The sequence below is a fragment of the Mustela nigripes genome, chromosome 13 (genome assembly GCF_022355385.1).
Source record: "Mustela nigripes isolate SB6536 chromosome 13, MUSNIG.SB6536, whole genome shotgun sequence".
Taxonomy (NCBI): domain Eukaryota; kingdom Metazoa; phylum Chordata; class Mammalia; order Carnivora; family Mustelidae; genus Mustela; species Mustela nigripes.
Window position 1 is genome coordinate 92,709,825 of NC_081569.1, and position 25,098 is coordinate 92,734,922.

A 25,098-nucleotide genomic window follows, 5' to 3' on the forward strand; every position below is an offset into this window, starting at 1 on the left:
GAGTTCCGCATCAGGCTCCCAGCTCCACGGGTCTGCTTCTCTCTCTGACCTTCTCCTCACTCATGATCTCTCTCACTGTCTCTCTCTCAAATAAATAAATAAAATCTTTAAAAAAAAAATTTTTTTTTCCTAAAAGTAACTCATACCCTAACATACAATTTTTTAATTTTCTTTTTTTAGAAATTGCTTTGAAATAATTGCTGAATATCTTTTATCACTACTATTGGCACCCTTTTTTGGACAGCAGAATCATAAAAATGTTTATAACTTTTGACCAGCTGTTATTTCTAGTCCAGAAAATTACTTCATACACATACTTCCAACTCTAAACCAAACACCTATTTATCTTTTTGGTCAGGAGAATAAACATGCTCAAAAACCAAACTAACCTTCCTTTAGGACGAAAAGGACCAGTTCCTTTTTTCTTTGTTTTTATTTTTATTAGTAGCATTACTATTTTTCCAGTTATGTGGACTTAAAACTTTAGAGTCATCTTTGTCTACTTCTCCTTACCCTCCAAGTTTAGGCAGTGGTGACGATCCTACCAGTTCTGTTTAATATGGGCCTTCATTATCTCTTCCTTGGATAATTGCCATAGCTTTCTGAATAAGACATCTTGCCTCTTATTTTATCCATTTTTACTCCAGGCTCCATACCCTTCCAGAATTAACTTTTTTGAAGTATAGTTACCATCTCTTCCATACTCAAAACCTTGAGTGGTTCCCTGTTTCCCACAGAATAGATTTTGTGCTCTGCAGCATAATTGTTTTTTAAAGATTTTATTTAGTTATTTGACAGAGAGAGATCACAAGTAGGCAGAGAGGCAGGCAGAGAGAGAGGAAGGGAAGCAGGCTCCCTGCTGAGCAGAGAGCCCAATGCGGGACTCGATCCCAGGACCCTGAGATCATGACCTGAGCCGAAGGCAGCGGCTTAACCCACTGAGCCACCCAGGCACCCCTGCAGCATAATTTTTAAATCCCTTAATAATCTTGCGTCAGCTGAACTTACTACATTATCTCTTACTACTCTTTTCATTCCCAGTGCTCTGGCATTCTTAGTACTGGAAGTTTTCTTAGGTGGCAATGTACAGTCAGCCTAGATGTCTGTTTCTGATCCTAATGTGTTCATAGCATGTCTGCTTTTTGAATACTGGCTAGAATCCATTTCTTTAGAAAGTTTTCTTCCCCACTTAACTGGTGTGGAGTAGTATAAATTATTTAAAAGTAAAGGTATTGCATTTTTTTATTCCTATTAGGCTTTGCATGTAATGGTGTCCAATACCACATGTTAAATGAATGGAGCAGTGATGAGCCAACCCAAACTAACATTGTAGCCTTGGATACAGTCCCTCAAACATTGCATCTTTAAACAATCAGATTAAAGTGACATTTGAGTACAGCGCTCAAGGGAATAAAACAACTTCCAAAAGAAATATTGGCAATAGGTGGCATATATGAATGGATTCATTTTGTAAGAAACTTCAGACGGTTTTAAGATTTGCTTTCAGAACCACTTCTTCCCATTCCACTCCTTTGCTGGTTGTTCCTTTGAACCTGCCCATTTTCTAGCATATTCATATGAAGCCCCAATTAATGACTTAAGAAAGTGACTACTGATAATGCTTAGCAAACTAGCTTTTATGAGTTAGTGTTTTCTCTTTCACTATTTGGATGAATGAGATAGAAGTAACAAAAAGGTTAAATAAAATTAGCTTATGTGTCAAGAGTCTTTTAAGCTTATTTTTTCTTTATATTTTACAGTTGAGACCCAGTGAGCAACATTTCTTTCAGTGTTTTGTTTACAAGAAAATATAGTGTAAAAAGTAAAAGTAAAAAATGACTAGTAGTGTGAAAAATGACTAGTTATATCAGCCTGATAAATGAAGTTAAACTACTTAAGGATAACATGTTCTTTATATGTTTCCTCTTGAGATTTGTCTAATTATTCAGTCATTTCTTGACAGACTATGTATACACTTTATGGACAGATTTTGAACAAATTGTTGCATTTACTGAAATTTGCTTTCCTTTGTCACTTAACACCTTTTGAGTCTACCCTGAGGTATCTATTTGTAGACCCCAAATTAATTATACTTTGCTTTTCATTTTTTCTGTCTTATAACGTTCATCTAACATATATTTATTGAAAACCTACTATATGTCCTACTAAGAGGCTCTGGAAAAGCATAATTGAAACCAGACATGGGTCCTATCTCCATAGAGCTTACAGAGTAGTAGAATAATTAAACAAATAATCGCACACTGAGGTGAAAGTTAACCTAGAAAATTACAGATTGCTGAGAGATTGACTTGGCTGTTTTTAGAAGTCAGAGGCTTTCCTTCATGGTTACCTTTTGTTGCTCATTTTTCATGCTGTGATTATTTTCTTGTATATCTTCCCATTCTTAACTCTGCCATGTATATAGTCCTTAGGGGAAGGAAGGTCTCTTTTCTCTCTACTGCCTAGTCAAACAAGGTATTCTAATTTCAAATATTTATTGAATTAATAAATAAGTGTGAATAAATAAATTATAAAATCCATGTATGAAATAAAATTTTCTGTTTTAAAGGACCATGTTATAATATCCTAAAATACTATATAACAACAATATTAAAATGTGGGGTTTTTTGTTTGTTTCTTTAGCATTTACAGGGTCATCATCAAATTTACAGCAAATTCCCAGTTTTGACTTCATATCCACAAATACCTTACCAGAAGACTCAGTAGTTGTTGTTGGAAAAGGTATTTCCAAGTTATTTAGCTTGTTAATTGTATGTGTTCTCCACACATAAGCAGGGGATATCATTAAAGAACAAAGAAGAATGTGATTCAAGTGTTGATCAGAACTTTTTTTATTAGAACTTTCTTTTTAAGAAATTATTAAATTGAAAAAATTAGAAGTGATTACTTAATTTTAGATTTCTGTCTTCTAACAAAACTAAGTAAATTCATGTGAGTAATTTTCAGAGAGATACTTTATGTAACAGCTGCAGCTTAGGGACTTCTAAGACATTTTTAGGATAGCTAAGACAGCTTTATCACAGTTTAAGTTCAAATAATAGTCCTTAATTATAGTTTATCAGCTTAGTATTTAATATAATTTCATTATTTTCCATACAGAGTATAGACAAATCAGAATTACATATTTTTGGAGGATTAGAGGACCTTTGAACAATATATTTGCAAATATTCTTTAAAACTCTTTTTTCTTTTCAACTTTATTGAGGTATAATTGACAAATAAAACTGTAAGTGATTATTTAATATCCATATACATTGTGAAAGGATTCCCCCATCAAGTTAATTAACACATCTCAGTTAGTTTCTTTTTTAATCAAAAAGGTAGAATGTGATGATAGACATTGATGATCGACATTTTATTTTTAATAAATACCGTGAAATAGGATGAAATACTTGGAAAGCTTTCCTAATTGTTTGCTTGGTAGAGTATCATTAAGTTAATTTGAGGCCCTTCTCAGATTGGCTCCAACCTACCCTTGCAAACTTAGTTTCTGTTATTCTTCTGCCTTGTTCTTAACCAAACTGAGTTATTCACTTCATTTACATGCTTTATACTTGTTCAGCTCTTCTTCTAAGCATTACCATCTTATAGGATGCCCTTCCTCCTCCTTCATTTACCTGCCCAAATTCATTGTGTCTTCTAATTCCAGCTCAAATCCTTGCACTGAAATCATCTTAAACACACATCATATCAACCTTTCCTTCATTTAAACTCGTTATTACAATATGCAGTTCTCAATTAATATTGTGAAATGTCTAGTGATACCTGTATGATTATCCTGTTAGGGGATTTATTTTTATATTTATTATTATTTGACATGTTTTTCTTACTAACTATATTGTTTATTTCTTAAAGTCAAGAGCTTGTCTTTAACTTTGTTATTAGAGTGTGATCACATAAATACTTAATGGCAATTTGATGGTGGGTTAATTTCAGGTGTATTTGGAAGTCCAAATTCAGCACCAGCAGCCTGCAGCCAATCAGTGATATCTTCTGTGGAAAATGGAGATGCATTTTCAACTAAACAAAACATTGAACCACCATCAGGGATTTATGGAAGAGCAGTCCAGCAAAATATTCCATCATATGTTGATATTGAGAATGAAAAGGATGTAAGATTATTTGCTGATTATTAGGATAAACTCAAGCCTATATTATTTAATTGTGCTGTGTTCATCAGATTTGGGGTGATGAAGGTGTTTTGATTAAAATTTTTAAAATCCCAGGATAATTGAAATTTCTGATCCTTAATCATTTAAATAATGGATTATTTTTCTTTCCAGCAAAAATATTCTCATTCTGGTATAAAGTATCTAGTATACTTTAAACTATACATGTACTTTATGTTTGTGTGTGTGTGTGTATTTACATACTCAACAATTTTCTAGGACACTCGAGGAGTAACAGACTGGTGTCCTCAGGTACAAATTCAGTTATGATGTTAGCATCATGTAATTCTATTCAATTTTATTTTATTTTAAGATTTTATTTATTTATTTGACAGAGATCACAAGCAGGCACAGAGGCAGGCAGAGAGAGAGGAAGGGAAGCAGGATCCCTGCTGAGCAGAGAGCCCGATGAAGGGCTCTATCCCAGGACCTGAGATCATGACCTCAGCCAAAGGCAGAGGTTTAACCCACTGAGCCACCCAGACACCCTGCTAGTCAATTTTAGAATTCCTAAAATAAGGACTAAAAATATATATAACTTACTTTTTTATATGTAGACAATGTCTCTATGTAGTTGCCAGAGATGAAGATAGCTATGTTAAATAACAAACTCCCTGAATACTTACAGATATTTCAACTTTTTAATTCAGATTAAAATTTCTATTTCAAAATCTACTTATGACAAGATGAGACAAAAGAGAAAAGAGGAAAAAGAACTTTTTGACATTAAAGATTGTGAAAAGAAGGAACAGAATTCCTGGGAGCGAATGAAAACTACAGGAACTGAGAAGAAGACGTCTGAAAGTAAGTGGAATTTAACTTTTGGTGTGTTTTTCAGCTGATACTATTCTAAAGCTAGTGTACCTGTGGTTTAACGGACGGCTAATAATGGAATATGTTGAACCATAACATTGAAATTTGTAAGACCCAGTAGCCTTCTAACTATTATAATAAATATTATTTCTCATAAAGAAAGAAGTTGAATGACTATTTTTCTCCCTTCTAGACTTACATATTTTTGGAGATGAGGTGGGAATATCAAAAAATAAAAGTTCCCCTTTAGAAAATATTTCCTTCAGCCCTCCATTGAAAGGAGGGACCTCTTTAAAAAGGTCACCATCTTTAGTGTTTTCAGATTCCGGTAATTTGTTTAAATGTAAAGAATAATGTCACAAATGCTGGTTAAGCTTAAGAGACCACATATGGTTAAGTGCATTTGTGATGAAAAGAGCACTAAAGCTAGTAGGAGTCAGTAGACAGACCTGGCTTCATAATTATCAGGCCTGCCTTTTAATTAACATTCTGACCTGGAAAAATGCCTTAGTTTTCTGTCCCTAAAAATATCCAAATTATCTCAAAGGTCTCTTCTGTGCTCTCTGCAAATATTCCTGCTTCACTAAGGAGTTGTGTCCCATTTTATAGCTGGGGTTAAATGAGATTGTGAAGTTAGTTTAAATCAGATCATGATTTTAAAAAAATCATTGTATTTATCACTTATTCAGTCTACCATTCAGTATTTACTAGCTCTTATACCTGGCCAAGAATGGCTTTCATGTTTCCTTTGCTGTTTTTGAAAATATTAAATAGGACTCAGGAAGCTAAGTGGGAGGTTGAACCCTTGCTGGGACAGTATGGTCTCAAGATCCTCAGGGTCACAGGAAGACCAGGGGTGCCTGAGTGTGGCAGAGTTCCCATGTATCGGAGCAGGGAAGCCAGCTGCAATCAGTGAGCCCAGGAGTGGTCTCTCACCTTGGGGTTGCCATAAACGGTGAACCGAGGCACAGTCAGATCCTGTTCGAGCAGGGGTCCAACAAGCGGCTGAACTGGGGGAGAGCCTTCTTTCATTCCCCAGGGGGAGTGGTGTGGGAGCACGCCACAAGAGCCTGTTGGGTTTGGAGACTCCACATAGGGTTGGGCACCTGAGATACAAATGCTTGGTCACAGGCCAGTGAGCACAGAGTGTGGCTAGAGAGCTAGGTGATAGGAGTGATTGACTGCTTTTCTCTGAGGGCTCACAGAGGAATGGGGCTCTGAGCTTTTGGCTCTAGGGCCAGATTTGGGGAGGTCAACATGTTCGTTCTCATCCTCGAAAGCTGTGCAGAAAGCCTTCAGGGAACAAAAACGACATAGAGCAAACCTGAGCGGGATTACTTAGCCTGAACCTAGGCAAGGGCAGAACAATTCTGGGTGGGGCAAAGACATTTGAGAATCAAGGCAACTGGCCCGTCACTGAGAAGATGTCACTGAGAAGATGCACAAGTCTGTGGAGTTTGATACATGCAGAAGGGGAGACAGATTGACCTGGAGGATCTTTTGAGAGGAGTGGACTGTGACTTTGCGGCTTTCAGCTGGAGATTTCTGCACAGCCATATTCGGTCTGTCCCTCTAAAGAGAAGTGGAAAGACACCAGGAAATTAAAGCAGCTCAGCCAACCAGCTCACATTAAGCCCATCTCTCTGACAAAGTTTTTTTTTTTTTTTTAAAGATTTTATTTATTCATTTGACAGAGAGAGATCACAAGTAGGCAGAGAGGCAGGCAGAGAGAGAGAGAGGAAGAAGCAGGCTCCCCGCTGAGCAGAGAGCCCGATGCGGGACTCGATCCCAGGACACTGAGATCATGACCCGAGCCAAAGGCAGCGGCTTAACCCACTGAGCCACCCGGGCGCCCTCTCTGACAAGGTTTGGGGCAACTCCACCCAGGCAAAGACACCTGGGAAGCTGAGCAACAGGCCCCTCCTCCAGAAGACAGATTGGAAGAACAGGTGAATAAGCTTAAGCTTATTTCCTACAGAACTGTAAAACTAAGCACCAGGGGAAAATAATATTGGAAGCTCCTGGTGTTTCCTCATGACTGGCTTATACTTCAAGCTAAAATTTTATATTTCTCTTTTAGTTTCTCTTATTCTTTTTTTTTTTTTTTAACCCTGCTCCCATTTCAAATAGATTCGTATTTCCCAGCCTATGTTTTTAAGTCACTTCTTAACTTTTATTTTCTTTTTCACATATATGTTTTATATATTTACACCCCATTATAGTCCATTTTTCACTCTATTCAATTTTATCTTGCTATATATGTAAGTTCTGATTTCTTTGCAATTTTGGAATATAGTTTTTTCTAACACAGAGACCAAAAATCAAGCAGGAACAAGCAGATAACTGTCCACCCTGAGAGATTATAATCTCTGTCCTTTCTCCCTTTTTTCTTTTCTTTTGTCTCTTTCTCTTTTTTTTTTTTTTTTTTAAATTGTTTTGGATCGTCTTGGCTTTGATGGTGTATCTGTGGTAGCTTTCAACCGCTTTGGATTTTTTCTTAATGTGTATTTTTTTTGGGTTATAGTTGATATTTTGGACTCGGTACATTCCCTCAACCATGTCCCTCAACAGAATGACTAGGAGGAGGAACTCTGCAACAAAGAAAAGAATCAGAGACAATGTCCTCTGCCAGAAATCTAATGGATATTGATATAAGCAAGATGTTAGAGATACACTTCAGGGTAGCAATTATGAAGTCAATAGCAAGGCTTGAGAAAAGCACTAGCAACAGTATAGAATCTCTAAGGGCAGAAATGAGATCTAATCAGGCTGAACTTCAAAATTGCTGTGAATGAAATGCAGTCTAAACTGGATACACTAACAGCCAGGGTAAATGAGGCAGAAGAATGGATTAGTGATCTAGAAGAGAAGCTGATAGAAAGGAAGGAAGCCGAGGAGGATAGGGACAGGCATTTGGAAGCCCATGAGAAAAGACTCTGAATTATTGGGATTCCTAACTGGTTGGAGAGAGAGAGGACTAGAAAGTATATTTGAACAAATCACAGCTGAGAACTTCCCTGATCTGGGGAAGGAAACAAGCATTCATGTCTAAGAGGCAGAGAGAACCCCTCCCAACATCAAAAAGAAATAGACCAACACCCTGGCATATAATAGTGAAACTTGCATATCTTAGAGCCAAGGAAGCTATCCTGAGAGTAGTTAGGGGAAACAGGGACTTTAAAGGCAATGTGATGGCATTAAATGCATATCTCTCAATAGTTACCTTCAACTTGAATGGCCTCAGTGCTCCCATGAAATGGCACAGGGTTTCAGATCGGATAAAAAGGACCCATCCATATGCTGTTTTAAGAGACTCATTTTGAACCTAAGACATCTCCAGATTGGAAATCAGGGGATGGAGAACCATTCGTCATGCCAGCAGACCTCGAAAGAAAGCTGGGGTAGCAATTCTCATTCCAGATAAATTAGATTTTAAACCAAAGACTGTAATAAGAGATGTAGAGAGACACTATATCATACTTAAAGGGTCTATCCAACAAGAAAATCTAACAATTTTAAATATCTCTGCCCCCCCAAACATGGGAGCAGCCAACTACAGAGACCATCTATTAACCAAAATAATCATATTAATAATAATAAATTAATAGTAGGAGACCTTAACACTCCCCTCTCAGCAGTGGACAGATCATCTAAGCTGCTCAACAAAGAAATAAGAGCTTGAATGACACTTTGGACCAGATGGTCTTTGTAGATACATATGGAACATTTTACCCTAAAACAACAAAATATTCATTTTTCTCGAGTGCACATGGAACATTCACCAGAATAGACCACATACTGGGTCACAAATCAGGTCTCAGACAATATCAAAAGACTGAGATTATTCCCTGAATTTTATCAGACCACAGTGCTTTGAAACTAGAGCTCAATCACAAGAAAAAAATATTGGAAGGAATTCAAACATTTGGAGATTAAAGAACATCCTGCTAAAGAATGATTGGGTCAACCAGGAAATTAAAGAAGAATTTTAAAACTTCATGGAAACAAATGAAAATGAAAACACATTGGTCCAAAATCTTTGGGATACTGCAAAGGTTGTCCTAAGGGGAAAATACATAGCCATCCAAGCTTCTCTCAAGAAAGCAGAAAAATCCAAATGCTCAAGCTAACCTTATACCTAAAGGAGCTGGAGAAAGAACAGCAAATCAAACAGAAACCAAGCAAGAGAAGAAAAATAATAAAGATTAGAGCAGAAGTCAATGAAATAGAAACCGAAAGAGCAGTAGAACAGATCAATAAAACTAGAAGCTGGTTCTTAGAAAGAATTAATTGATAAATCTCTGGCCATATTTATCCAAAAGAGAAGGTAAATGATCCAAATCAATAAAATCATGAAAGAAAGGGAAGAGATCACAACTAATACCGAGGAAATAGAAACAATTATTAGAATAGAAACAATTATTAGAAAATAATTATTAGAAATAAAGCAACTATATGCCAACAGAGTAAGCAAACTGGAAAAAATGGTGCCTTCCTGGAAACTTATAAACTACCAGGACTGAAACAGGAAGAAAGAGATAATCAGACTAGACCAATAACCAGTAATGAGACTGAAACAGTAATCAAAAACCTCCCAAAAAAACAAAAGAGTTCAGGGCCAGATGGCTTCCCAGGGAAATTTTCTATAAAAAAGAAATCATATATTTGCAAATCAATCAATGTGATAGATTACATTAACAAAAGAGACAAGAAAAATGTGATCCGGGTGTCTGAGTGGCTCAGTGGATTAAAGCCTCTGCCTTCTGCTCAGGTCATGATCCAGGGTCCTGGGATCAAACTTCATATCGAGCTCTCTGCTCAGCAGGGGGCCTGCTTCCTCCTCTCTCTCTCTCTCTCTCTCTCTCTCTCTTTCTTTCTGCCTGCCTCTCTGCCTACTTGTGATCTCTGTCTGTCAAATAAATAAATAAAATCTTAAAAAAAAAAAAAAGAAACATATGACCCTTTAATTGATACAGAAAAAGCACTTGACAAAATACATCATCCTTTCCTGATTAAAACTCTTCAAAATATAGGGACAGAAGGAATATTCCTCAATATCATAAATAGTACACAGCAAGTTTCATTCTCAAGGGGAAAAACAGAGCTTTTACCTTAAGGTCAAGAACATGACAGGAATGCCCATTCTCACCACTTTTGTTCGGCATAGTACTAGAAGTCCTAGCCTCAGCAATCAGACAACAAAAAGAAAAGGCATTCAGATTGGCAAAGAGGAAGTCAAACTCTCTTCTCTTTGCAGATGAAATATACTTTATGTGGAAAACCGAAAAGACTCCAACCCAAAATTTCTAGAACTCCCACAGTGCACAGAAATAAGTTGCATTTCTATATACTAACAATGTGACTGAAAAAAAGAGAAATTAAGGAATCTATTCCATTTAAAATAGCACCAAAAATTGTAAGATACCTAGGAATAAACCTAATCAAAGACACAAAGAATCTGTACTCCAGAAACTATAGAAGACTCATGAAAAGAAACTGAGGAATACACAAAGAGACGGAAAAACATTCCATGTGCATGGATATGGAAGAAGAAACATTGTGAAAATGTGTTGCTTCCCAGAACAATCTACACTTCAGTGAAATACCTTTCAAAATACTATTATAGAGCTGGAACAAACAATCCTAAAATTTGTATAGAACCAGGAAAGACCCGAAATTGCCAGGGGATTGTTGAAAAAGAAACCAAAGCTTGGGGCATCACAATGCCTGACTTCAAGCTCTATTACAAAGCTGTGATCATCAAGATAGTACGGTATTGACAGAGAAACAGACACATAAATCAGTGGAACAGAATAGAGAGCTCAGAAATGGACCCTCAACTCTATGGTCAACTAAACTTCAACAAAGCAGGAAAGAATATCCAATGGAACCAAGATGGTCTCTTCAATAAATGATGTTGGGCAAATTGGACAGCCACATGCAGAAAAATGAAACTGGACCATTCTCTTACACCATACCCCAAAATAATCTCAAAATGGATGAAAGACCTCATTGTGAGACAGGAATCCATCAAAATCCTAGAGAACATAGGCAGTAACCTCTTCGACCTGGGCCGTAGCAACCTCTTTCAAGGCATGTCTCTAAAGGCAAGGGAAACAAAAGCAAAAATGAACTTTGGGGGCTTCATCAAGATCAAAAGCTTTTGCACAGCAAAAGGAACAGTCAACAAAACCAAGAGGCAACCCATGAAATGGGAGAAGATATTTGCAAATGACACTACAGACAAAGGGCTGTTATCCAAAATCTATAAAGAACTCTTCAAACTCAGTACTCAAAAAACAGATAATCAGGGACGCCTGGGTGGCTCAGTTGGTTTGACGACTGCCTTCGGCTCGGGTCATGATCCCGGAGTCCTGGGATCGAGTCCCACATCGGGCTCCCAGCTCCACAGGGAGTCTGCTTTTCTCTCTGACCTCCTTGCTCATGCTCTCTCTCACTGTCTCTCTCTTAAATAAATAAATAAATAAATAAATAAAATCTTTAAAAAAAAAAAAAGATAATCACATCAAAAAATGGACAGAAGACATAAACAAACACTTCTTCAAAGAAGTCATACAGGTGGCTAACAGACACATGAAAAAATATTCAATGTCACTAGCTATCAAGGAAATACAAATCAAAACCACATGTTAGAATGGCAAAAATTAACAAGATAGGAAGCAACAAGTGTTGGCAAGAATGTGGAGAAGACAGAACCTTATTACACTGTTAGTGGGAATGCAAGCTGGTACAGCCACTCTGGAAAAACAGTATGGAGGTTCATCAAGACACTAAAAGTAGAGCTACCCTACAACCCAAAAATTGCACTGTTGGGTATTTACCCCGAAGTTATAGATGTTGAAAAGAGGGAGCACAGGCACCCCAGTGTTCAGAGCAGCAATGTTCATAATAGCCATGTAGAAGGAGCCAAGATGTCCTTCAGTAGATGAATGGATAAGGAAGATGTGGTTCATATATACAGTGGAATATTCCTCAGCTATCAGAAAGGATGAATACCCACCAATTGCACTGACATGGATGGAACTGGAGGTGGATCATGCTATGTGAAATAAGTCAAGCAGAGAAAGACAATTAACATATGGTTTCACTCATACATGGAACATAAGGACTAGCGTGGAAGACCACAGGGCAAGGGAGGGAAAACTGAATGGGAAGAAATCGGAGAGGGAGACAAAGCATGAGAGACTCTGGACTCTAGGAACCAAACTACAGGGTTACAGAAGGCTGGGAGGGGATGCGGTAATGAAGTGATGGATATTAAGGAGGGCACATGTGGTGATGAGCACTGGGTGTTATATGCAACTGATGAATCTTTGAACACTACATCAAAAACTACTGATGCACTATATGCTGGCTAATTGAACATAATAAAAAATAATTTTAAAAAATAAAATAAAGAACAAACTGCTTGATATTTGAAAAAAAAAAATTACATATCTTGGACCCTTCAGTATTCCAAGTGAAGTTTACCAAATATGGAAAAAAGTAAAATAAAAAGAAAATATGTTTTAAAAGTTATAAAAAATATGAATGCATGGGAAAAAAAAGTTCCCAAAAATCATCCTCGCTTATTTTTAAAAAGTTAAAAATAAATAAAAATATTAAATAGATCTTAGGTGTAGTAGAAACTTGGGAAAATCAGAGATTGAAATAAAAAAATCTCATATACTATCATAAACATTAAGAAATATTGCTTATTGGGAACCCGGCAGGCTCAGTTGGTTAGGCCTCAGTTGATTTGGCTCAGGTCTCCCTGATCCCAGGATCCTGGGATCGAGTCCCACATTGGGCTGTCTGCTTGGTAGGGAGTCAGCATCTCCCTCTGCCTGCTGCTACCCCTGCTTCTGTGTTCTCTCTCTCTTTTGAATAAATAAATAAAATCTGCAAAAAAACCCCCAAATTATTGCTTATTGCTTTTTTTATTATTGTTTAATGTTAGTAAGGAATAAACTGAACTATTGCAAACATTTTGAAATTTACATTGGGTGTGAAGTCTAGGTATCCACAAAAAAAAACCAAAAAGTACAGAAAAAATAAATATATAAATGTGATCTTGGTCACCATCCTTAACATCTCTCAAAGATACATATAAAAGATAGTTGAACTAAATGACTGATTGTTCCTAGTTTGTATTTCTTTTAAAATGCTAGAAATATAGAAAACTTTTTTTTTTTTTTTAAGAAAACTTTTTAAAATGCTGTCTTCTCATCACTAATAATTGTTGAGTGTGACTGATAACAGATGTTGACCTGTAAAATTACTGGTTAAACATGTCCCTAAGAACCAGTTAAATAGGGCGCCTGGGTGGCTCAGTGGGTTAAGCCACTGCCTTCGGCTCAGGTCATGATCTCAGGGTCCTGGGATCGAGTCCCGCATCGGGCTCTCTGCTCAGCGGGGAGCCTGCTTCCCTCTCTCTCTCTCTCTCTCTGCCTGCCTCTCCATCTACTTGTGATTTCTCTCTGTCAAATAAATAAATAAAATCTTTAAAAAAAAAAAAAAAAAGAACCAGTTAAATATAGGCATTTGTGTTTAAGCCTATTTAAGTTTAAGCCTATTTGCTAACATTCTCAAATAATTTCACTATTTATTAATGTCATAAAATCTAAGGGGATAAAACCCCACAAAACTTCTTACCTAAGCTGTAAAAATACTCTGTTATTGTTACAGCAGGGAAAGAAGTATAGATAATAGTAAATAGGACAAGTTAATAAATATGTTTATGATAGTCATTTTCTACTGTTTAATATTACCTTTTTAAAAATATCTTGTGGGTGCCTGGGTGGGGCTCTCAGTTAAGGGTCTGTCTTCAGCTCAGGTCATGATCTCAGGGCCTTGGAATTGAGCCCCATCTCAGGCTCTCTCCTCAGCAGGGAGTCTGCCTCACCCTTTTATTCTCTCTCCCCTACCCCCAAGTAAATAAATAAATAATATAAAAAAAAAAAAAAAACCCTCTTAACATAATATAACGAATGCATCCTTACCCATTTAAAAAAGCCAGTGTAGGGTCAGTTGGGTGGCTTAGTTGATTAAGTGTTCTACTCTTTATTTTGGCTCAGGCCCTGATCTCAGGACCTGCATTGAGGGCTCTGTGCTGAATTTGAGATTCTTTCCCTTTCCTTCTCCCTGCCACCAACCCACCTACCCCCCTCCCCAAGCTTTTGTGCACATGTCCACTGTCTCTCAAATAAATACATAAATAAAATCTTTTTAAGAAATACAAATACACATTTTATTTGATCTTTTTGATCTTTTCCTTTCTAATACTTCCACTGCAGGTATCTTGTATTATTCAGTGCCCCCAAGGCATTACCCTGAGCACTCCATGATGATTTGTTTTCCTGACATCAGGGCAATGCCTTACATCTGGAAAATGGTTGGTAAATGATTATGGAAAAAATATTGTTCTTATTACCACACATGGTCTTAGGATTTGTAATAGACCATTAATTCTAGTGGGTAGCAGAAAATTTGTATTTTTGGAATTCAGCTGGAATTCTTTATACAGGGAGTCATGGGTAGTTCAGTAGGTTAAGTATCTCATGTGATTTCAGCTCAGGTCATGATCTCTGTGTCCTGAGATTCAGCCCCCAGGCTTGCTCCACACTCAACACTGAGTTTGCTTGTGTCTCTCTCTCTCTACTCCTCCCCCAGCATGTGCTTTTGTGCGTGCATTCTCTCCATCTAGAAGAAGTAAAATCTTTTTTTTGAAAAGAATTATTTACTATGAAGCTTCATTTTCAGTTGTCATTTGTATAGTAAAACACATTTTTTTTAAAGATTTTATTTATTTTTTTGACAGAGAGAGATCACAAGCAGGCAGAGAGAGAGGAGGAAGCAGGCTCCCTGCTGAGCAGAGAGCCCGATGCGGGCCTCAATTCCAGGATCCTGGGATCATGACCTGAGCCGAAGGCAGCGGCTTAACCCACTGAGCCACCCACGCGCCCCTCCATATGTTTTTATAAAATGGGATCATATACTTCTTACTGATTTTTAGTTTTCTTTTAATTTTTCTTAAAGATTTTATTTATTTATTTGAGAGAGAGACAGTGAGAGAGAGCATGAGTGAGGAGACGGGCAGAGAGAGAAGCAGACTCCCTGTGGAGCTGGGAGCCCGATGCAGGACTGGATCCTGAGATTCCGAGATCATGACCTGAGCCAAAGGCAGTTGTCCAACCAACTGAGCCACCCAGACGTCCCTGATTTTTAGCTTCTTAAAGCTCGACTTTATTATATGACTCATGACTGAAAAACCACTTATATATTTTTATTTGATATAATTAAGTAATTTTGTATATAAAAAAATAAAGTTTTAAATAGCTTTGGTATCCAGGTATTAGAAATTTAATGTTCTTTTTATTTTAGGTGAAGCTTCTCCTGGAGGCATTCCACAGTATAAAGAAAGGATGTCATCTGTCACCCATAGTCCTGAAATAATGGATACATCGGAACTACGGCCATTTTCCAAACCAGAAATAGCACTGACAGAAGCTCTTAGGCTTTTAGCTGACGAGGATTGGTAAGTTCACCATCCTTACTTTAAAACTAAGCTGAGGGGGCACCTGGGTGGCTCAGTGGGTTGAGCCACTGCCTTCGGTTGGGGTTGTGATCTCAGGGTCCTGGGATCAAGCCCCACATTGGGCTCTCTGCTCAGCGGGGAGCCTGCCTCTCTGCCTACTTGTGATCTCTCTCTCTGTCAAATAAATAAATAAAATATTTTAAAAATAAATAAATAAAATAAAATAAAACTAAGCTGAGTTCCAGAAGTTTCCTAAAAAATTTTTATTAAAAACTTTGAAACATTGCCTATTAAAATAGTCACAGAAATAATTATTATACTTCTTAGTCTGAGTTTTTTTTCAGCTTACTAATGTAACTGAACTCCTGTCCTAATAGCACTGTTTACTACCAGTTATAACTTATATGTAAAGATAGAGTTTAGCTTTATTATGGATTACATAAACCTTTTGGTACTAAAATACAAATCTCACCTTTTCCCCAAGTGTTTCTCTGTGAAATCCATCCTATAACAATCCTGAAAATACTTATCTATTACCAGCATAGCTGCAGCAGCCATGTAGCCCAGCCCACCTGGAGCATATACCGGCTGTACTTGTTCCATTTCCTTTCCTACTCCTTCAGTATCTCTCTCCATTCCCATCCTCCATATCTTCAGTTTTACTTCTACTAGACCATATTCATCAATATTAAAATGTGCTATAATATCCTCTGTTTTTTAAAAAACCTCCCTAAACTGCACATCTTCATATTTCTTTTATTCCCCTTTTTTAGCCAGGTCTTTGAAAAGGCTGACTCATTGTCTACTTTTTCACCTCATATTCTCTTCTCAGCCTTTAATTGGCTCTCAATCCTCCCTGCCGTGACAACCACATCACTAAAACCTTGAAAGTTGTCATCTTGCTGAATCTACATTGGTTATTTTTAGTGGTCATCTTACCCTTTTAGCAACATTTGACACAGTCGACACTCCCTTCTTTCTGATTTTACCATTGAAAAATCAAGAGTTTCTTGGTTATTTTCTTGTTTTAGTATGTTCTTACTCCTTTTTTTTATTTGACTTCAAAATGCTCCATTCTTGAGGCATTCTCAACCTACATTTATTCCATAGATCCAGGCTGGCAGTCATTTTCTGTAAAGAGCCAGATAGTAAATATTTTAGGCTTTGCAGGCCAAATATCTTTATCACAACTCCTCCACTTTGCAGTTGTCATGTAAAAGCAGCCTTAGGGGGCGCCTGGGTGGCTCAGTGGGTTAAGCCGCTGCCTTCGGCTCAGGTCATGATCTCAGGGTCCTGGGATCGAGTCCTGCATCGGGCTCTCTGCTCAGCAGGGAGCCTGCTTCCTCCTCTCTCTCTGCCTGCCTCTCTGCCTACTTGTGATCTCTCTCTATCGAATAAATAAATAAAATCTTTAAAAAATAATAATAAAAGCAGCCTTAGTATGAAAACAAACATGTATAGCTATATTCCAATAAACTTTACTTATAAAAAATTCTGATGGGTCCAGATTTAGTCTGTGAATCATAGTTTGCCAACCCCTTTTCTAAATGATTACGTTCAGCTGAATGTATGTCTTGATTCCGGGTATCTTCTTGACCTCTAAATTTAAAATCCATCTGCCTGTTTGACATTTTCACTTTGATGCTTACTGACATTTTAAATTTAATATACCAAAACAGAACTCTTGATTTCCTACTTCCTGCCAGCGTGGGTTAACAGGCATAAGATTTGCCTATACATCTGAAAGAACTAAAGAAATCATACAAAATATATGAAACATTGGTTTTCAAAATATTCCTCACTAGGCAGTGTAAATTAGTGATACTTGAAAGACAGGAAACAAATAAGGTGAACTCTGTAATTGCCCTGACTTAACTTCCTGCACAGTTTCCAGGTTATAGCTCAAAGAAGAGAATTCTATGTAAATACCAACAGAGATGGAAATGGAGCTGGGTATTTGGGGATGCCAGGATAACTAGAGTTTGCAAGGCAGAGTGTCAGAGAGGATGGAGCTTCACAAAGAACTCTGGAGACCTTCAGAGAATTCTTCTCAAATGTTTAGCTGAATACTAGTCTGGCCATAAATGTAAATAAATTACCTGAAGCCAGAGCTAGAATGAAATTACAGGAAACAATCCCTGAATACTTTTTTCCCATCAGCACAGTGGTAAACCTCATAATTCACAGGCCATCAAGTATAAAACTCAGAAGAGTTTTGCTTCCTAGTGTGGAAAAATAAACCTTAGGCTAAGGACTGATTTGGCCCAGCCCAACAAAGCATAAAAGCAAGGCCTAAAAGGATCACACTTATCAAATAACCTAACTCTATCCCAGAGCAAAGGTCAAAAATAATTTTGGAATACAGAAATATCTCAGATAAGATGAATAATGACTGACATCCAATAAAAAATTACCAGGCATGCAAAGCAGCAGGGAAATACAATCCATAATGGGAAGCAAAAAAGGTAACTATTGAAACTAATCCAAAAATGATACAGATAAATAGAATTAGTAGATAAGGACATTATAGCTATAGTTATAATTCTATTCCATGTGTTGAAGAAACTAGAAGAAAGACATGAACAGAGAATCAGCTGTAGGAGGACCTGCAAACCTTTTGCTATATAATGTAACAAGAGTGAGGGAAATAATAACCCCTTACATTCACACTAAAAGGGAGGGTATTATCAGGTGGTATATACCACGGTACAGGAATCATGGGTGCCATCTTAGAATTTTGTATTTCACATTAGAAATAAAAAGGGCCATTCTATAATGATAATGATAAAAAGGTTAATTTATCAGGTGATCCTGATTTTATTTATCATATAACAGAACTTCAGAATACATTAAGCAGAAACTGGTAGAACTGCAAGAAGAAATAAATAAATCCACAATTATAGTTGGAACTTCAACAACCATCTCTCATTAATTAATAGAAGAAAGAAAATCAATGAGGATATAGAAGGCTTGAATGACATGATTGACCTAATTGGCATTTATAGAATAATCCACCTAAAATAACAGACTTTACATTATTTTTGAGTCCATAAGGAACATTTACCAAGAAAAATATTTTGTAACATAGAATAAGTAATTTAAAAGGATTCGGATTGTACAAATTTTGTTCTCTGACTATAGTGGAATTAAATTAGAAGTTAGGAACCGATACCTGGAAAATCTCTAAATGTCTTGAAACTAGCACTCTTAGAAGCAACCCATGGATCTAAGAAAGTAAATCAGAACATGGGATTCCCCCCCATAAAACCCTCCAGTGGCCCCTTAGAAAACCAGGGGGGGGAATTAACTTTTTCATAGCTTACAAAGTCCTTCATTTTCTGTCCCTCGCCTCTTTCTGTACCCTCATCCCCTACCAGGGGAATGCTGTGCCTTGTTTGTCCACTCTAGCCACCTGGCTATTTCCTGAACACCCAAGCTCATTTATGTTTCAAGACCTTTGTACTTAACTTGTTAAACATTCTTCCGGGCGCCTGGGTGGCTCAGTGGGTTAAGCCGCTGCCTTCGGCTCGGGTCATGATCTCAGGGTCCTGGGATCGAGTCCCGCATCGGGCTCTCTGCTCAGCAGGGAGCCTGCTTCCCTCTCTCTCTCTGCCTGCCTCTCCGACTACTTGTGATTTCTCTCTGTCAAATAAATAAATAAAATATTAAAAAAAAAAAAAAAAACAACATTCTTCCAGCGACTTCTTTCTCACTTCATGCAGGTATCTGTCAAATGTCATCTCCTCAGAAAAGCCCTCTTTCAGGATTTTAACTAAAATAGTGCTCTTTTCCTCATCTTCTTATACTGCTTTATTTTTAATATTGCTAACTGACCTTACATTTTAACTCTGCTTTTAGCAATTTGACTTTGATATTCCATGTTGTACTTTTATTGTTTTATCCTGTTTGGGGTTTGTTTTTAGATCTTTGGGGTTTGGGGTTTGTTTTTAGATCTGAGAGTTTATTGTTTGGATCAAATTCGGAAAAAATTTTAGCCACTTTTTCTTAATTTCTTTTCCCTCTCTCTTGACTGTACTATCTGTTATTTGTATATATAGAATTGGATTGTTTCTGCATTTAAATTAATTGTAAACTGTTTGATGTTTATTCAAAAAATGAGAATTTTGAACAAGACAGCTATTTAAATAGGTTTCCTTTTGTTGCCTTGGATTCTTGGGTTTTTTCGTGTCTCTGAGTTTTCCATAATTCATTCAAGGAATTTAAATGCTTAAAAAAATGTCTGCCATCAATATTACCTAAGGAAATGTTAAATATTACTAAGGAAACTCATTTTGCCTTACATTTTTCAAACCTATAAGATGAAAATCATCAATTTATAAATGTTATATCTAAATCTCACTTGAATCCCACTCTCTTGTTAGTATCCACCTACCCTTCAGCTGGCTCATTAGGTCAGCTAATGAAAGAAAAATACAAATTACAGAACTATTTGTTACTGGTGTTCTGTCACTGGATTATATATTTTCCAATAAGGTAGTTTCTTTTCTCCTTCCATTTTTGTTTTATTGCTTCCCTTACCTTTTGTTTGCCATTCCTTTTCCTCTGTTTTCTGTAAAGAATATGTCATTCTTTTTTTTCTTTTTAAGATTTTATTTATTTATTTGACAGAGAGAGATCACAAGTAGGCTGAGAGGCAGGAAGAGAGAGAGAGAGAGGAGGAAACAGGCTCCCTGCTGAGCAGAGAGCCCGATGCGGGACTCGATCCCAGGACCCTGAGATCATGACCTGAGCCGAAGGCAGCGGCTTAACCCACTGAGCCACCCAGGCGCCCAAGAATATGTCATTCTTATCACTAGGGATGAAATAGTCCTTTTTATTTACAAAACATGAACTCAGTATGACTGTCATTAGTGATTTTAACTCTTAAAAGATCTTTTGCATCATGAAAGAGAACTATTGGAGCAAATAAAACTTTACATATTTTTTTAATTTGAAATTCCTAAGTGAATGGAAAAATAAGATCTCCTCATTGGCAGTATTTCATGAACACAAATTAAGACATCTGAGATTCTGTTCCAGTTGAGACCCATTTAATAAGTGATTTGCCATTTCTTTCTTTTTCCTATAGGGAGAAGAAAATTGAAGGACTGAATTTTATTAGGTGCTTAGCTGCTTTTCATTCTGAAATATTGAACACAAAGCTGCATGAAACAAATTTTGCAGTAATTCAAGAGGTAAACTTATTTTCCAGCTGAGTTAAGGATTGTTTGGATAACAAAGAATACATATGCCACATTTATTTATTTAAAAAATACCTCTGTACTAGGGGCGTCTGGGTGGCTCAGTTAGTTGAGATTCCAGCTCCTGATTTCGGCTTGGGTCACGATCTCAGAGTTGTGAGACTGAGGCCCACATGGGGCTCCATACTGAGGGATGAGCTTGATTAAGATTCTCTTTCTCTCTTTCTTTCTGCCCCTCCCCACCTCTTTATTCTCTCTCTGGGGGGAGGGGGGAGAAAAAGAAAGAATAGTCTATACTAAGTGATTAAAGTAGGCTTATATGTAGTTATAAGTAGATCCTGTTTGGGGCTTCTGGCTGGCTCAGTCAGGAGAGCATCCAACTCTTGATCTCAGGGTCATGAGTTCGAGCCCCAGGTTGAGGATAGATTTTACTTAAAAAAAAAAAAGTCGCTCATACCTTACTTTTAAACTTTAAAAAATTTTTCATTAATGTTAATTTTTAGGACGTAAGATAGTGTGTATTAAAGCATGTTACTTTAATAGTAAGTTTGGTTTCAAAGTCATTATTACTGATTTTCTTTCAGAATATCAGCAAAATGTACATTTTGGAAATTTTTTTTTTAGGTGAAAAATTTACGGTCTGGAGTTTCTCGTGCTGCAGTGGTCTGTTTAAGTGATCTTTTCACTTACCTGAAAAAGAACATGGATCAAGAACTAGATACCACAGTAAAAGTTTTGTTGCACAAAGCTGGAGAATCAAATACATTTATAAGAGAAGATGTTGACAAAGCATTGAGAGCTATGGTCAGTAATGTAACACCTGCACGTGCAATTGTTTCTCTTATCAATGGAGGACAAAGGTAATATTCAAAATAATCTTGATATGTCCTTAAACTAAAAATGCAGGGGTACCTGGCTGGCTTAGTCGTTAAGCGTCTGCCTTCGGGCTGCCTCAGGCCCTGCATCAGGCTCCCTGCTCAGTGGGAAGCCTGCTTCTCCCTCTCCTACTCCCACTGCTTGTATTCCCTTTCTCACTGTCTTTCTATCTCTGCCAAAGGAATGAATAAAATCTTAAAAAAAAAAAAAAAAAAAACCTAAAAATGCAGTTGTTTGCAGTCTGGGATATAAGAAAAACACAAGCAAACTTCAGTATTATTTCAGTCAAAAAACAAATAAATCCTATGTGATAAACCTCATATTAGGTACAGAGCATATAAGGAATAATAATACTATTATTCTAATAATTTTACTTCTATTCATAGAGTTGGAACTAAATAAATGTCAGTGATTATGAGTTTTGTTTTTAACTTTTTGAGAATGGATAACTAATTTAATTTGTCATTTTAGCATTCAGGGATGATTGTTGAGGGTTAAGAGTAGTTTAATCATTTAACTTTAAAGGTATATCTTTGGTAAATAGTTCATACATCAAATTTGTTTCAATTGATCATGTTTTCTTGTAGTCATTTACACATTGCAGTAAGAAGATGTACAGCCCAGCATTTAACAGATGTGGTGGAATTTATGGAACCAGAGCGTATTTTATCTGGAACAAAGGATATGGCTGACCGCATATTACCAGCTGCTGCTAAGTTTGCTCAGGACAGTTCACAAGAAACCAGGTGAATAGATGCTAATGATATTTGCTGAATCTGTTAGGATAAGGGCTTAAAAGTAGGCAGGTTAAAAAAGAATAAACATTTTTTTCTAAATGGAAAAGTGGGGTCCCCAGGGTTTGGTGCTGGGGGTGGACTTATTTAACCAATTTGTAAATGATCTTGAGGGAGTGCACAGTGAATTCTCCAAATTTACAGATGACACTACATACTTCTGGGTAGTGAGATGCCATGTCACAGGGATGAACTGCATGAAAACGGCACAAGACTATATGAGTTCAGAAAAGTGGCAGAAGAACTTCATTATGGGCAAATGTAAGGTAATGCATTTAGGGGAAATGATGTATTTTCCAAGCAATCAGGTGAACTCAAGGATATATGTGCACATGAAACACAGGAAGCGAAATTGTTAACATATTGTCTCCTGAAACATGAAATAGCTACACTTAGAAAATTCCATAAATTTCTGATTGTTGTACTTGTAAAACAATTCTGTGAAGGTTAAGAACAGTCAGAGAAAAATGACAAAATAATTAAGATGTAGATGGTACCTTACTATATTGGTAACATGGATTTTTTTTTTTTTTTCCGTTAATTCTGTGCCTAGTGTGGGGCTCAAACTCACAAACCGTAGTCACATGCTGCTCTAACTGACCCAGGTGGGTGTCCCTCATTCTACTGGTCGCAGAAATTTTGGATATAGTCAGGAGTCTAGGTTCAATTCCTAATGCCAAACATCTTTTGCCCTTAAACAAATTACTTTTGTCTATTAACCTAGCTTTCCTCGTTTGTAAAATTAGGAAGGTGGGACTAAGGTGATTGATAATGTCCCATACAAAACCTAAAAATTTATGGCAGTTAAATATGAAGCTAGATTAAAAGTGGGAGGGACAGTCCTGAGTTCATAGAGACTAAAGTAAAGAAGGATATAAAATTATTAATGTTTAAAGACAAAGATATCTGTAACTTTAGGTAACTGGAGTTAGTCTTATGGAAATCATTATATCAGAAACTAATATTGAAAGTTAATGTATTCACTTTCTAATGCTGTGTAACAAATTACCACAAACCTAGTGGTTTAAGGCAGGACAGACTTTTTTAGATTATTGTTCTTTAAGTTAGAAGTCTTACATGGCTCAACTGCTTTCTCTGCTTGGGGTCTCCCAGGGTTGAAATCAAGATGATAATAATGCTAAGCTCTTTATCTAGAAGTTCTATAGAAGAATCTGCTTGCAAACTATTTTGGTTGTTGGCCAAATTTAGTTCCTTGTAGTATAGGACTTAGGTCTCTGTTTTTTTGCTGGTTGTCAGCCAGGGTCCTCTCTCAGCTCCTTAAGCTCACCTGTCCCCCTTGTGCTTAGAAGCCAGCAACAGTATGTTGAATCCCCCTTATGCTTAGAAGGTTTCTGATTTTCTCTTCTGCTACTAGCCATAGAAAGCTCTCTGATTTTAAGGATGAGTATGATTAGATTAGGTCTACCCAGAAAATCTCTGTATCCTAGAGTCAACTCTGCCATATAATATAACATAGCATAACATAATCCTGGAAGTTATATCTCATATTTACAAATTGCAGGTATTAAAGCAGGACATCTTTGGGGAGCCATTTTGGAAGTTATGTATACCACAGTAAAGTTCAAAACAATTTAGGAGGCTTTGGATCATAATAAACTAGTTAGGACAAAAAAAGATTTGCATTGGTGGTTCTGTGTACATCTTAACCTTTGCTTAATGACATGGTAATTCTTCTAATCCATTTTGTCATTTCTTGATTTCTTTTTTTTTTTTTCATTTCTTGATTCCTTATTTGAAGTTTTAAAATTATAAAATGTTTACAGCTTTCAGTTTTACTATTTCTCACATTTAGTGTCCTATTGCTTGTTTGCTTGTTTTAGCCATTCTCATATCATTAGGGCCTGTGATGGACCTACAGCCCTTAATGTTCTGGGCTAAAAGTTATAATCATCTTTGAAACTGTAACTGACTATGAACTACTTATCAAGGTGTAACCTTATTTTGATTCTGAGGAAAGAAGAGAAATCTTCTGATACTACCTCTTTCTATAATTTTGTTAAAATCGAAGGGGCCTGGTTGATACCTGAGATCATTCTGTACTTTCTCCCTGCCCCCCACGACTTACCTTCTCTTGTTCTTCCTAGTCCACATATTCCAAGTTGTAGGAGAAAGCATAATTATAATTGATTTTAGGGCCATGCTTCTTTGAAGAATAATTATATGGTATAATTATAAGGTACTATATGAACCCTCTATCCAAAAATATCTTCAATACCCATTTTTATGATATTGTGGTTCTGCTATCAGAATGATATTTTGGCTTAAGGTTTTATCCTAAAAAGAGTTATTTCTTTTAAAAAGAATTAATTTTGAACTTACATACTACCATTAAAAAAATATAATTTGGAGAGCATTACACATTCATTATATATCATCCATGATTTTCAACTGACTTTGGGTATGTTTTAGGTAGCAGAGAATAGGTTTTCGAAGAATGGGAACCAGGTAAGTTTTGGCAGGGGGAAAAAAAGAGCGAGGGTAAGAAATATAGGAAATACAAAACCTAGGGAAGGTTGACTTAGGTCAGAACACCTCTCAGCAGCAACCTCTTGCCCAGTGAGCAAGGAGCCCAGGATAAAGAGAGACTTCTCCTAACTCAAGTTCTGCCAAATACCAGCCTTGATATGGACCCAAGGGTGTCTGAAAAACAAAACTCAAACATTTGG

The 25,098-nt window shown here is 36.8% G+C and overlaps 1 protein-coding gene across 2 annotated transcripts in view; it reads left to right on the forward strand.

The window, feature by feature from the left end:
* TOGARAM1 (TOG array regulator of axonemal microtubules 1) overlaps positions 1 to 25,098 on the forward strand; it is an 80,814-nt gene that overhangs the window by 39,592 nt on the left and 16,124 nt on the right. Inside the window, exons 9-16 of one of the 2 annotated variants that reach the window (XM_059373132.1) lie at positions 2,644 to 2,742; positions 3,958 to 4,133; positions 4,841 to 4,994; positions 15,387 to 15,540; positions 20,630 to 20,735; positions 21,366 to 21,601; positions 22,205 to 22,363; positions 22,556 to 22,648. In XM_059373132.1, coding sequence (XP_059229115.1) covers positions 2,644 to 2,742; positions 3,958 to 4,133; positions 4,841 to 4,994; positions 15,387 to 15,540; positions 20,630 to 20,735; positions 21,366 to 21,601; positions 22,205 to 22,363; positions 22,556 to 22,559 — 1,088 coding nt within the window. In that variant the 3' untranslated portion in view covers positions 22,560 to 22,648. Of the gene's footprint in view, positions 1 to 2,643; positions 2,743 to 3,957; positions 4,134 to 4,840; positions 4,995 to 15,386; positions 15,541 to 20,629; positions 20,736 to 21,365; positions 21,602 to 22,204; positions 22,364 to 22,555; positions 22,649 to 25,098 lie in introns of those variants that run through there. The other variant, XM_059373131.1, reaches the window with a different exon arrangement.